We start from the raw sequence: 13,369 nt of genomic DNA, 5'->3' as shown, positions 1-13,369 counted from the left end.
TTCAAAGTTAAATAATTTTAAAAGTTATAAACATTTTACCATTTTTTTCTCCTTCTTAGATTGAATGATGGAGATTAAATTCTAAATTTTATTCCACTTTCAAGCTCCAGTACTTTGTTAATACCCCAAAACCTTTATAATTATTCACTCTGCAGTGAGGCTGTGTTTTAAAGAAAAAAAAAAAAGTGCTTGCAATTTATTCTATAAAAAGCATATGAAAAGCTAGTTTGTATTCATTTTAGACTGCACATAATTTTTAGAGAAGTAAAAAGGAACTTTTACCTCCTTTTAAAATTATATGGTAATTTAATTCAAGGTAATTTGTTTTTAAGTTAGCATCTTCCAGACAAAATAACTGCTTTTATAACAAGTGTTTAGCATAAAATGTATACATAAAATCATACATACAAAAAGAATATTCACCTGTAAATAACCCAATCATATTTGAGAGGTCAAAGATTTTCTTTGTATTGAAACAATAGAAAGCTAGATTGACATATTCTCTTTCATTATTTTTATCTTCCATATTTCTGAATATAATTTATTAGCCCCACCATTTTTCTCACTAACAATGTAGCAAACCTCCTCTTAATCTGGCTTTAGATTTTACAAGTTAATGATAGGTTGATTACCTTTCAAAATACAGATTTAAATCATTACTTGTTTTCAATTAAGGGACAAGTAAGTTATTATTAACATATTACTTACAAAAGCCTAATAAAATCAGCACATGTAATTTTGTGACTCTTAAACAGGAAGAAACAATACTAGTCATAAGGGTCTTATTCTCTAAATGGGTAAAATGGATACGGGATGGGACAATGTAGTATGTCTGGACTGGGTCTTACAGTTGAAAAATGATAAATCAATAATTGTTTCAATTTGGAGGTAATTCAAATTGAGTCATTTAAAAGGTGGCTGACTACGCAATGCAGAACCTGTTTTCTGAAAATTATAGAGCCTACTAATGTTACTCAGTCTGGGCATTCAAAGGTCACAATCACTTTGCAAATAGCAATGTAAACTGATTAAGCAACAGTTATACATGAAACTTGTTAACTGGAAATTAAATACACGTTTCCTGAGTCTTGGCCTCTGTATTCTCAAATCTCTTCTGACTGTACTAGCAACTGCAATGTGTAACTAAACAGGTTAGTGTGCTTCTCGGATGGCTAAGGGTCTCCAATCTTCAGCTTTATAACTCATGACACACCTAAGGCATAAAGCAATGGTACGTTCATTTGTAGCTGACATGGCTTATTGCTATAGTAAATGCCAGGCTTAGGAGTGAAGTATGTACAGGGTATGATAACAATTGTGATTTAGCTCTGTCCCTTTACAGCTCTTCCTGTTTCTGAGTGTAGGCTTCTCCTTCAATTTTTTTGAGAGCTATTATGGCTTCTTTACTTTGACACTGTAGTTGCCCTGAGTACAAACAGAAATTTTAATGCTAAAACAGAAAAGCACAGGTAACCTAAACCTGACTTTTTGCCAGATCACACTAAAGTGGAAATTTGATAATAATTCCACAAAGCACACTGCAATGTAACAAACAAAAAACTTTTCTTGCATTCAAGGGCATTAGTTTAAAAACTGATTTAAGTGAACTGAAACTACTGATACTATGATTGTAGTTATACCAACACAAAGATAAAATTACATTTTATCACAGATAATATAAATGCAAATGCCAAGGTCCTGTCAGCTGTTGTACCTGTTAAACAAAATCAACTGTTCCAACAATTCTGGTAAACCAGAACAAAAGGTTAGTTTAGATGTTTCTCTATTAGTTTTAGTTATTCACTCATAATTATTAGTTTTAAAATCATTTATTTATTTATTTGTTTGTTTGTTAAATCACATACAAAATCAGTATTGGCATTTCATCAGCTTGGCATCAGTTCAGTGTACTGGTATAGAGCCGATGGCCAAAATGTACAATACATGTCTTCCTAAAGCTTTTTCACTGTGTTTTATTTCTCCTCTACGATATTGCATTCTCTAGGTGTTCAGCCAGTCACTGACTTGACCTCTGCTTTTGTGATAAATGTAGGGGGAAAAATGACAATGAGAAATGGATAAGCTTTATAAATCATTTTCACTTGATTTAGTTACCAGTGTAATTTGGTTTGCACTTGTATTCATCTCTGCAGTTGCTGAAATACAGCTAAAGCTTTGTTCATTTAGAGGTTAAACATTATTGTTCATAGCTGTTGGAATGGATAGGAATTAATAATCTCATAAAGCCATCTACATACTAAAAGGTTTAACCTTTAGAAAGACTCCATATTTTTCTTGACTTCAAGCAGGGATGTGATGTACAAGGAATACTACATAAAACACTCATTGCATCTTGACTTTATTGCACCTTCAGGCAGACCTACCTACTGAGCTTCATATTTTTCACTTATTAAAGGTATTTAACTTTGAAAATGAAGTCTGTTAAGAGTGACAGTGGTGTGAAAACACATGTGCACTTGATTAAAGAAAATGATTATCCGCTTGCTTACTTGGCAATAAAAAATGTGTAAGTAAATTTTAAAAATGCTCAAAAAAGAGAAATCAATAGCAATATTGACTTAAATGTATTTTAGTACTGTCAGCAACCTAACTTGCCTTTCACTTAAAAATACCTTTTATAATAAGGAAAAGCAGTAAGAGTGGAATGCAACTGTTGTCTATACGATGATAATTTTACGTTATCTGTTGTATAATTTACAACTTAATTTGTATTATACAATCATCAAAATGTTTTGAAATTTCATAAAAGCCACTTAAAAGTTCAAAATCCTACATTGTCAAACTACTTAAGTAAATGTTTATGAAAGCAAAGTGCCCAAAACCAGTGGCTCCTGAATTCAGTACACACGACATGATTCAGTGAGATGCCAGGGGGAAAAAAAAAAGTGGAATAGTGATGATGATACTGAAATGGTATAAAGTCATAAGACATCTGTTAATAGATGGATCATTGGACCTGTGCCTCATAGTTACTATAAATATATTTATATATAAATTAATTAATTAAAAATATTTTCCTAATATATTAATATATTTTAAAAAGGGAAAAAATGAACTTGTTCCAGTTTTACTTTTAAACAAACATTACTCCAAAGGAAATTATGACAATATCTGTGGAAATATGACACAGTTTTCTACATGTATAGTCTCTGAAAGACTGGTTTAATTCTAACCAAGTGATCCCCATAATAAGTCATGTCTCACGATAACTAGATTGATAATGATTTTAAAAATTCCTCCCTGAAAAGAAAGGCTTTCAACAATATTCTATATTATTCAATTTATGGAGGACTTTTCTGAGACAGCCTAGAGAGCCTAATCAATCTTAATTTTATCTGAACCAGGTTTTCCTTTTCAGAAATTTATATGGAATTTAGTAGGCATATCAAAGTACTGTGAGTAACGATGGCAAACCTTAGATATTTGAATATAAAAAATAATATATTCTTAACATTAAAAATATACATAATGTTATATGGAATGTTCAATTGAATATGGAATGATACTTACTTTTCAATGTACCATTATTTTTACAGTCAGAGATGCCTGCTCTTTTCTAGGATTATCATTAACTCAGCAAATGTTATCCAGATGTTACAGGATAATATTAATCACTTTGTAGGGGTATGACTCACATTTCATCATGTCCCACATATGGGTGCAATATTCATATTACTGGTTCCATAATTTGTGTATCAGTAATGGTGTTTCTCTACCAAATCTGTATTTGAAAAAAATGAGTCTTGAGTTTGTTTCTCTCAGTTCTTTTGGCTGTCACTGACATTTAATTTTAGCTTTCAACCTGATGGAAAATTTAAGGATTATAATTCTAAAATGATTACATTTTCTAGCACTGGCTGATCCAGCAAATTTCAGTCCTAGAATTTCTCACTAGAAGTAATTCGTAAGTCTGAAGTACAGTTCTTTGCACTTAAAAGGAAAGTGCATTCTTATACATTCTTTTAATCCATGAGCTGAAACAGTTTTATGTTACACATTGCTTAATAATTCAGTCTTCCCCGATCTAGGAAGATTTTTTGTTTGTTTGTTTGTTTGTTTTTGTTTATTTGTTTCCCAGCAGAGATTGGCCATATACTTTAGTTCAGTGACTTCCCAAACTGTGGTCATTAAATTCTATTCAGTTACTTTGCAAATGTGCTTTTACCGCTTGGGCGATTAAGAGTTCAGGAAAAGGTCTTTTTTAAAAAATAAATTATTATTATATCATAGCTATGAGATTGTAACACTCAGACTGAAACAGTCCTAAAATTTACATTTAACAGATAGCATAAGATATAGAATTAGAGATGAAAACATTAATTCACAATGGCTTTGGAAATAGATTCTTTAACATCTAAAAAGCTCATGTTTTAAAAGCCATTTTATAACCTGCCAGATTTGAAATCTAACTCTATAAATTACCTGCTACTCCTTGTGTCTGTACCATATAAATTAATGAGTGTTTCAACCACTACAAAAATATGATCAAATTTTAGCATTGCTAAAACTTCAGTCTTTTTGCATTCCAGTTCTTGTCTTGCTGATTGTCACCATGAGGCGACGGAAAAAAGAACCCCTCATTTTTGATGAAGAGAGAGATATCAGAGAGAACATTGTCAGGTATGATGATGAGGGTGGTGGAGAAGAAGACACTGAGGCTTTTGACATGGCTGCCTTGAGAAACCTCAACATCATCCGGGACACCAAGACCAGGAGGGATGTGACACCTGAGATTCAGTTCTTGAGCAGACCAACTTTTAAAAGCATCCCAGATAATGTAATTTTTAGGGAATTTATCTGGGAGAGACTAAAAGAAGCTGATGTGGACCCCTGCGCACCACCCTATGACTCCCTGCAGACATATGCCTTTGAGGGGAATGGCTCAGTTGCAGAGTCACTCAGCTCCTTAGATTCGATCAGCTCAAACTCTGACCAGAACTACGATTACCTCAGTGACTGGGGCCCTCGCTTTAAAAGGCTTGCAGATATGTATGGGACTGGACCAGACTGCTTATACTCATAGCCTTGGAACCTTTCTCTGAAAATGCACTGAAGAATACTAAAATAAAAAACTTAACCTTACAGACAGAAGAAAGTTGTAAATAGTTCTCCATTTTTAATCTTTTTTTTTTTTTTTTCTTTTTGCCTTGTTGGAACATGTCTTCATTAAACTTGTCCTAGGGATTGCACTGACCCCATAGCATAGGATCATCTGAGGCATTTTTAATAAAATGAAATGCTCAGACACGTTCAAATAGATAGCAACCATAAGATACCTTCAGAGGCAACTCACTTTCGAGAGTATGTTATGCACTGTGACCTCAATGAGTCAATTACACTCTGTAGATGCCTTTACAGTATTGCTATATCTAGAACACAGTCTTTGATATAAGTGTAAGAAGAAGCAAATTAACAAATATAATTCAGTACAGTATTTGCAATATATAGTATTTGCAAATGTAGGCCTTTTAGCAAATTTTCTTTACAATGCTGCATGCAGCTTGCTAAGCCAAAACCAGAAGTACAGAAAATAAAACAAACAAAAACCCAGATCATTTTTTGTTTGTCCCTGTTTGTTTTCAAATTAATTTAATTGAAAGTCTCTGTAAATTCCTGGGTAGCATTATGAATATATATTTATATAAAGAGATATATATTACAATTTGTTCTAAGAAACTCCATGTTTGTCGTCAACTTACTGATGTAGTTTACAGACCACATAAAATGAGAAATACAGAGTAGTATCCTCAAGGTTGAAAAGTTTTGTGATGCCCATGTAGGTATAGAAAAGATGTTGCTATCTATTTGTTATTTTTTATTATCTCTTCTGATTTGTACAGGAGAATTTATCCTTTTTTATTATTATTTTACATAAAGCATTATATTTATTTTGGAGCTCTAATCTCCACTAAATTCAGGTCCATTTTACTGCCTCATGGTATTAGACTTGTCAGAACATGCTGATTTTTCTCCAGTCTCAGATAAATGAAGCGTGGAAATAGAGAAATTACAGTAAAGCAATTGAGCCCACCATTCATCTCTCAGAAATGAGAGCAGCCGCAAGGACACACAGTTGTTCTTCTGAGCCACTACAATGTCTGAGACATTTAAATAAAATATTTGTACATTGCAGTTCTGGAAAGAAGACTACAGAGTAGCTGGGAGTGTCTTTAATGCAAGATATAATTTTCAAGGTCAAATATCCTATATGCTTCAAAGACTTTAAACACCCTGCTTTTCCCCCTCCCGTTATCTTTTGCTGATGATGAATCACAGTAAAAGACTCTTAAATTTCTTTCTTATGTTAAGCAAAGTAATGCTATTAATTCCAGAAACCATCTTTAGATCTTTCTGCACCCCAAAGGTGTTAACTCAGTACACATAATTTCTACGCTGGTTCAGGAGTGCCAAAACAGAAAGACAACTGCTGTTGCTTAAAATACTGTATGATTTTGAAGTAGGATTTCTTAGAATAAGAGAACTTTTTTATTATTCTGACTATTTATACTTCATCTTTCATGATTTATTATTAGATAATAAGGCATATAACCAAGTAAAGTAGTGTTTTTAAGTATTATTTCAGATACTTTTGTTCTAGATAATCTGTAGATGAGTTCCTAAGTTAGACTATGCTCCTACAAACTCTTTTGCTTGTACCTAACTTACAATGATTTGACTTGCCAGCAATTACTGAGAGTCATTCAGAATTGTTTGTAGCATTTTATCTGTGAATAGAAGGTACTACATAGAGAATGATGTTCACTCCAGAAGTACTTATTTCTGAAAGAAAGATCCTTGTACTGAAATTTATGGGTGACACAAGGCTGGGAGAAGGGAAATTACCATTAAGGCTTTGTAATTTTTGCAGCCCAGCATTACCAATTAACTATGTGAAAGTGGCCTTCAGCTTTATCAGAGAAAAGCAAAATAATTTTAATCATCTGCAACATGGATGTTTAATTTTGAGTTACACTTTGGTAGACAATCATTGATTCATAATTCAGTAGATTTGCTTCTAGTTGTACTAAATATATATATAAATGTATATATATATGACAGATTTTGTAATGGAACTGAAAGATATTGCCCATGACTTTTAGTCATACCTGCAAGATTTTCAATAAAAAAATAATTAAAAAAAAAAAAGAGAGAGAGAGAGAGAATGATCCACATTTGTAGTTCAATGAGAGTGAAAAATACTGCGGGAGTTAATGGGGTGTTAGATCAGCAAGGTGTCAGGAGAACAGTTTTTGATTAATCTACGTTTTGTTTGTGGGAAGACTAAGATTAAGGTGTCAAAAGATGCTGATTTTAGCACATAACACTCAAAGGAGATTTAAATGTGGTTTAGAGTAAACACAATTTTCTTGCTTTCCTATGGTATATTTCTGTGAAAAACAAACAAAACCAAAAACAAGCAAACAAACAAAGAAACCCCCCTCCCCATAACTCAACTGCATTAGTTTTATGTAGGTGTGTGTTTTCTGTGGAAAGAAATATGTTTCATTCTAATGCCATAAAAAATCCTGCATATATTTGTTTGCTGTTGCACAGTTCTAATATAATCTAGTAAATTTTTATTACACTACATATGCTTACGTATTAACAATTATTTCAGCAAAAGAGAAAGAGGGAAATCCCTTACATACAGTGACAGATGTTACTATAGTATATGCATTTGGTGTGCATAATATAATGCTCTCCGTAAATTACCATGTGTCTATAGGTTTTCGTGGTTAATGTTCTGATTCAAATTCTTTCTTTTAGTGTTATTTATTTTGTATAGTATAGGAAATATAAGAAATATTTCCTCTATCCTTGAAAAATTATGGAAGTGTTGATCAGATTAATTAGAAAGGCTTTTAAAAAAAGAATCCTTATTTTATTTATTCACTAAACTTTCTGGAGAGCTGTGGTATCCACCTACAGGCCTCAAGTCCTCCTTAAAGAGTATGTCAACCGTTGCAGTAACGTCCATCGTTAAACGTCCAACGTAAAATACCAACACCTCTTTCCTTTCATCATATGACAACTGAATAGATTTTTTAAAATTGAGATTTCCAAGCCCCTTGAAAAGTCTGCTTTAAGAGTGCTACTAAAAATACCTAGGTAAAATTATACCATCTGAAGGTAAAATTATACCATCTGAAGATTTAAGGCAAGACTCAGCATTGATCAGGGTAAAATCTACTGAATTCAGAAGAGTTACATTATTGTAAACAGTGGATGCCTTTTTTTTTTTTTTAACAACAGTAAAAACATTTTTTTTTAAAGACTAAATTTATATGTACATATTTCATGTACATATTTCTCCTCTGAATCCAAAAGGTGAAAAACCATACATATATTTAAAAATTCCACCCACCTACTGTTTATTTTAAAATGCCTTATTAAACCAGAGAATATCCCAACAAATTAACCCTACCCTCAAATTTATCCCCATTAATTCACAGAATATTTGATTGACGTTATCACAGAATGAATCATAGAATAGCTTGGGTTGGAAGGGACCTTAAAGATCATGTAGTTCCAGCCCCCATGCCATAGGCAGGCATGCGACTAAATCAGGTTGCCCAGGGCCTCGTCTAACCTGGTCTTGAACACCTCCCGGAATGGGGCATCCACAACCTCTCTGGGCAACCTGTTTCAGTGCCTCACCAGCCTCTGAGTGAAGAATTTCCTCCTAATCTCTAATCTAAATCCCCACTCTTTTAGTTTAAAACCATTCCCCCTTTTCCTGTCATTATCTGATTGAGCATAGTAGAAAATTATTTCTGGACTCAGGCAAAACTTTTAAGACTGCCCACACAATAAAACTTTATTTTTTACTGTTTTTTTTTCTTCATATCGTTTCCAAAAATAGTTTAATATCTCTTAGAAGTTTGGCAATAACTACTATTTCTACAATGCTGTAAAGCCATGGGTTATTTTACTATAGAATCAGATTGAAATTCTTATTCCTAGAAGCGATGTAAAGATTAATAGAGTTTAATGGCTGCTTGATTAATTAAGGTCATAAAGCAATTGTGCATCATAACAATGAGCTTAAAGTTGAGCCAAGACTGGAAAAAAAGTTAAAAGTCTTGTTTTCTCCTTCTACTCCCCAACGTCTCTGCGAAATCCAGAATTTGTTTTCATTGTATATGAAGCTAGACAGAGCAGGCAATTGGATTTTGGTCTCCTCCTCACAAAGGCTAATAGACTCTTTGCTAGGTCATTCAATTCAATTAGTCCTGTGTGATGATGTCTTGACTCACAGGTCATACTAACTTGGACCTGCAAAGTTTTTTGTTTGTTTGTTTGTTTGTTTCTGTTAAATCTGGTATTCTTGGTGAAAGGCTTATGCTTGGATGAGTTAATTTTTTTTCATTCTTTTTTTTTTGTTGTTTTTCTTTTAGTCAAAACCATACCAGCCAAAATATATCTTGACTTTTTTGCAGTCTTGACTAGAAACCCATCTTTTTGTCTTCTGTTAATGAGACAGAAGAAAGTCCTGAGATGTTCAAGAAGTTGTGAAGAAAAAGCTAAAGACAGTATCAGCAGACTGCAGTGAAACAAATGCATCATTTTCTCTAAACATGAGCTCACAAAAACAAAGCTGTCATTAGCACCATTCAAACCATGATACGGGTCTAATCTTACAACTTAAAACATGATGCCATTTTCTAGCACTAATGTCAGTAATATTTACATGCTTATCAAAGAATTTAGAATAGTTGAGGTTCTTCACTCGGCAGTTTCACCATTACTACTTATATCATATTCTTGATGCATGGAAAAAGACGGGAAAGTTACAAAAAGTAAAACAGTACAAGTACAAAATGGCCCTATGTGCACTGACTTTTAATACAGTACTTTACTCATCATTCTCCCTTAGTGCTCCCCGCTCCATTGATTTCTTTTCCTTTCATTGAGACTAGCTACTCATCTATTAGACGTATGATATCTAGTCAGGTATTTAAGCCACTTTAGACCATTCAAGTCTGAAAAGAATGGTCAGGCAGAATTTTTATGTCTTAATGACATTATGTTTTAATCTCTTATTTACTTATTGATCAAAATATCCTTTATTATTATCACACTGTTGAAATGATATGAGAAAGCGTTTACCGATGCACCTATAAGAGGCTAGGTGAAATCCTGATCATGTTGAAGTACCTGGACAGTGACTTTCAAGAGGCACCAAATTTATGCTTTGTTAGGGGAGTCTGATAAATGACCAGTGATAGCATTAAGGTGACGGAGTGTCAGTTTGAACTGGATACTCTTTCTTTTTGCACAATCTCTTATTTTCAATAAGCCACAATTCTCATCTTTTGATGGTAAAACAAATATATTACTAGGAAATTCTTAATAGCATAAGCTATTTGCTATCAGCACAGTACATATAACATTGTTGTGACAAACAGTACCCTTGTTGCCAAAGTTCATTTCTGATATCTATAGACAGTATAGACAAATATAGACAGTACATAAAGATCTTCCTCCCTATAATTAAGAACATATAGAATTTTCATGTTATCAAAATCAAATTATGACACTTCAATTTTAATAGGACTTTGTGACAATCTGTAGCTTTATCATGTCCATGACTGTAGATACAACCTAAATAGATTATAATCTTCCTGTTTTGGAGCCTGTTTTCTTGCTCTTGCTTGAGATTTTACTAACATAGAAAGGGGTAGCAGCAACAAAACGAAAAAGAGATTAAGAACTCCTGATATTTTTTATTGCTTTATACCTGACCTAATGATGTGAAAAATAACATTTTAACAGATGCCACTGGAATACAATTTCCTCTGAACTAGCAATGTTTCCATACTGTGGAATGATATCTTCCAACAATCCACAGTATTTGGTCTAGTCTCATCTTATTGAAATATATATATTTAAAAAACAAAAACAAAAACAAAAGACTATTAAGGAGGAAGATTAAATATCTCAGTGGCAAGCTTAATAAGAAACTTGCTATTCCTCAAAACATTAAGTTTTCCTAGTTTGTGTGTAATGAACCTGTGGACGAGCTCTCATAGGATGTATAATCTGTTGATGTGGTTACCATTTCTATGTAGGAATGGCTGGATATTTGTTCACTTTCTTCTTCCCCTCAATTTCTAGTAGAGTTTGACTGTGACATATAGAAAATAACTACAGGGATAAAAAAGTACTGTGTAATTATGACCAAGGACATTGGGACATTGTGAAGATTCAAGCATTAAAAATAAATAAATAAATAAATAAAATTACTTCTTTAAAGAGGTTAGTAAAAAGAAAAACATTTGGTCTCCCCCTTCCTCTTTTGTCCTCAGTCCCTTCAAAGATAACATATGACTCTAAATCTTTCTCTAATGTATCATTTTGTTGTTTTGGGTACACATTCATTATGTTTTGTAGTACTCACATGTAGAAGGTGAATGGAGAACAAGCTAGCATCAAAGTCAAAGCCTGAGAATTAGGAAAAAGATTTAATAGTTTCCTACACTTTACTGCTATATGACCTTGACAAACTTGATTCAAGGTAGAACTATTCTTAATCTTTCAGTGTAACTTATATGATAGCACAATAAAATAATATGAAAAAAATGATACCTAGGAACAACTGATCATGAGAAATTGGTTAATATATTATGCATGAAATCAATATCTCTTTTTCACTGTGGCTTAACACAGGTCAATATACTTTATTAGGACTCCAAGATTAATATAGACTTCTTGCCTTGTGTACAAAGAACATCCAAGAAGGAATTTTCAAACATCTCCAGCAAAAATCTGAGGTTATTTCAATATTCAAAAGACAAGGGTTCTTGGAAATAAACAGACATGACCAAAAATCCAAATTTCTTGTCTTTACAGGTAGATATATAAAGAGATGATAGGAAGGGAAATCTGTTAGCACTTAAGATCTTTAGTGAATGTGAATTTGAATCTAAATGACTACAATTGAAAGCAAGACAGAAGCAGAGGAGGCATCTTTCAATGACATGCATTTTAATCAGCCTCACTTGGCCATTTATTGTTATTTATATTAAAAGTTGCCTTGCTCTAGTTTGGCCTTTGTATATTCTACAAAACCCACAACTTCAGAAACTGAAAAGACTTCTGTTGTCTTCTGGTAAGTTTGCATTCATGAAGAGGTAAGGCAAATATGTAACAAAGCTGTGGCTGACTGTTAGTCTGGTCTCACCTGCAATATAGTTAAGATTGGTGATACAGAGACCACACCAAATGACAATGTCTTACTGTCTCATTTTTCATCCTTTCCTGTATACACTCATTTCTTATCTCTTTCTCTAGCTGTTATTTCCATGAGGAAAGTGGGCTTTTGTTTGTTTGTTTGTTTTTGAATTCTTTTAGTATTGTACTTCATACAATTAGTCCCAGACTCTGATCAAACCTTCTAAGAAGAAAAGCAATGCTACGGTTACTTTAACTACTACTATTAATGATGCTGGGTAAATGTGACATTGTTAGCCTTGGAGTCAATATCAAGTTATCTGCTCAGCTTTATCACAGATCTGTTTTGTTTGGTTGATTCATCCATCTTTTGTATCTGTTGATATAGAGGCCTGAAGAGAAACAGCATATTTCTGATATATTTGAGAACGAAAATGGTATTGCAACATGTATATAATAAATGTGGTCGGTTTTGTTTGTTTGTTTGCCTGTTTGTTTGTTTTGTTTAATAGAAACTATGAGATATACTTATGGATAAAATTCAGTCCTGGTTCTAAGTCTGGAGTAAACATCCTGAGCCAAAGTCAGCAGCAATGTAATATCAGTTTTGTATATGGGATGACAAGGTAACATCAAGAGACAACAAGCATTCCTAAAAATGATTTGGCATTTCTAAAGCATATGAATGCAATGTGATAAACATGCCAGCAGAAAGGAATGTTGTAGGAAATAAAACAAAACAAAAACAAAAACAAAAGGCTGCTTTTATTTTACAAGCTCATCTCATACAACTTTTGTTCCATGGAGTTTCAGACAAAGAAAGAGTGACCTGATTTGTTTATTCATTCTGTTTTTGAAGTAAGTGTACTCTCAAATCCATAATGAAACAGTGGCATTGAAGAAAGCTTTCTTTTACAAAGAAAGTTGTGTATGCAGGTAGATAATACAAGGACTTCATTGGTGTTTTACTGTGGAAGGAGCCATCTTTGCAAGTAATCAAGAAATGATTTGAGAATATAGATTGTCTTCAGTTAATTTATTTCAACAACTGAAACTTGCTAAAATCCATTCCTAATACAAAATGCATCTTTGTAAGCCTAAGGTTTAACTAATGAGATTAATAAATATAAATTTTATCGACAGGAAAGCTTCATCAGAGGAGGGAAAGTTCATT

General features: G+C 32.9%; 1 protein-coding gene across 3 annotated transcripts in view; it reads left to right on the top strand.

The window, feature by feature from the left end:
• The window catches only part of LOC118257413 (cadherin-7), a 90,745-nt gene extending 85,172 nt beyond the window's left edge, over positions 1–5,573 (top strand). For all 3 annotated transcript variants that reach the window (XM_050709351.1, XM_035565376.2, XM_035565377.2), the window contains exon 12: positions 4,551–5,573. In XM_050709351.1, the coding sequence (XP_050565308.1) occupies positions 4,551–5,044 (494 nt within the window). In that variant the 3' untranslated portion in view covers positions 5,045–5,573. The remainder of the gene's footprint in view (positions 1–4,550) is intronic.
• The last annotated feature ends 7,796 nt before the right edge of the window (positions 5,574–13,369 follow it).

The sequence above is a fragment of the Cygnus atratus genome, chromosome 2 (assembly GCF_013377495.2).
Source record: "Cygnus atratus isolate AKBS03 ecotype Queensland, Australia chromosome 2, CAtr_DNAZoo_HiC_assembly, whole genome shotgun sequence".
In the NCBI taxonomy this organism is placed as follows: domain Eukaryota; kingdom Metazoa; phylum Chordata; class Aves; order Anseriformes; family Anatidae; genus Cygnus; species Cygnus atratus.
The sequence above is the reverse complement of the archived record's forward strand: the minus strand, read 5'-3'. Positions and strand labels throughout refer to the sequence as shown.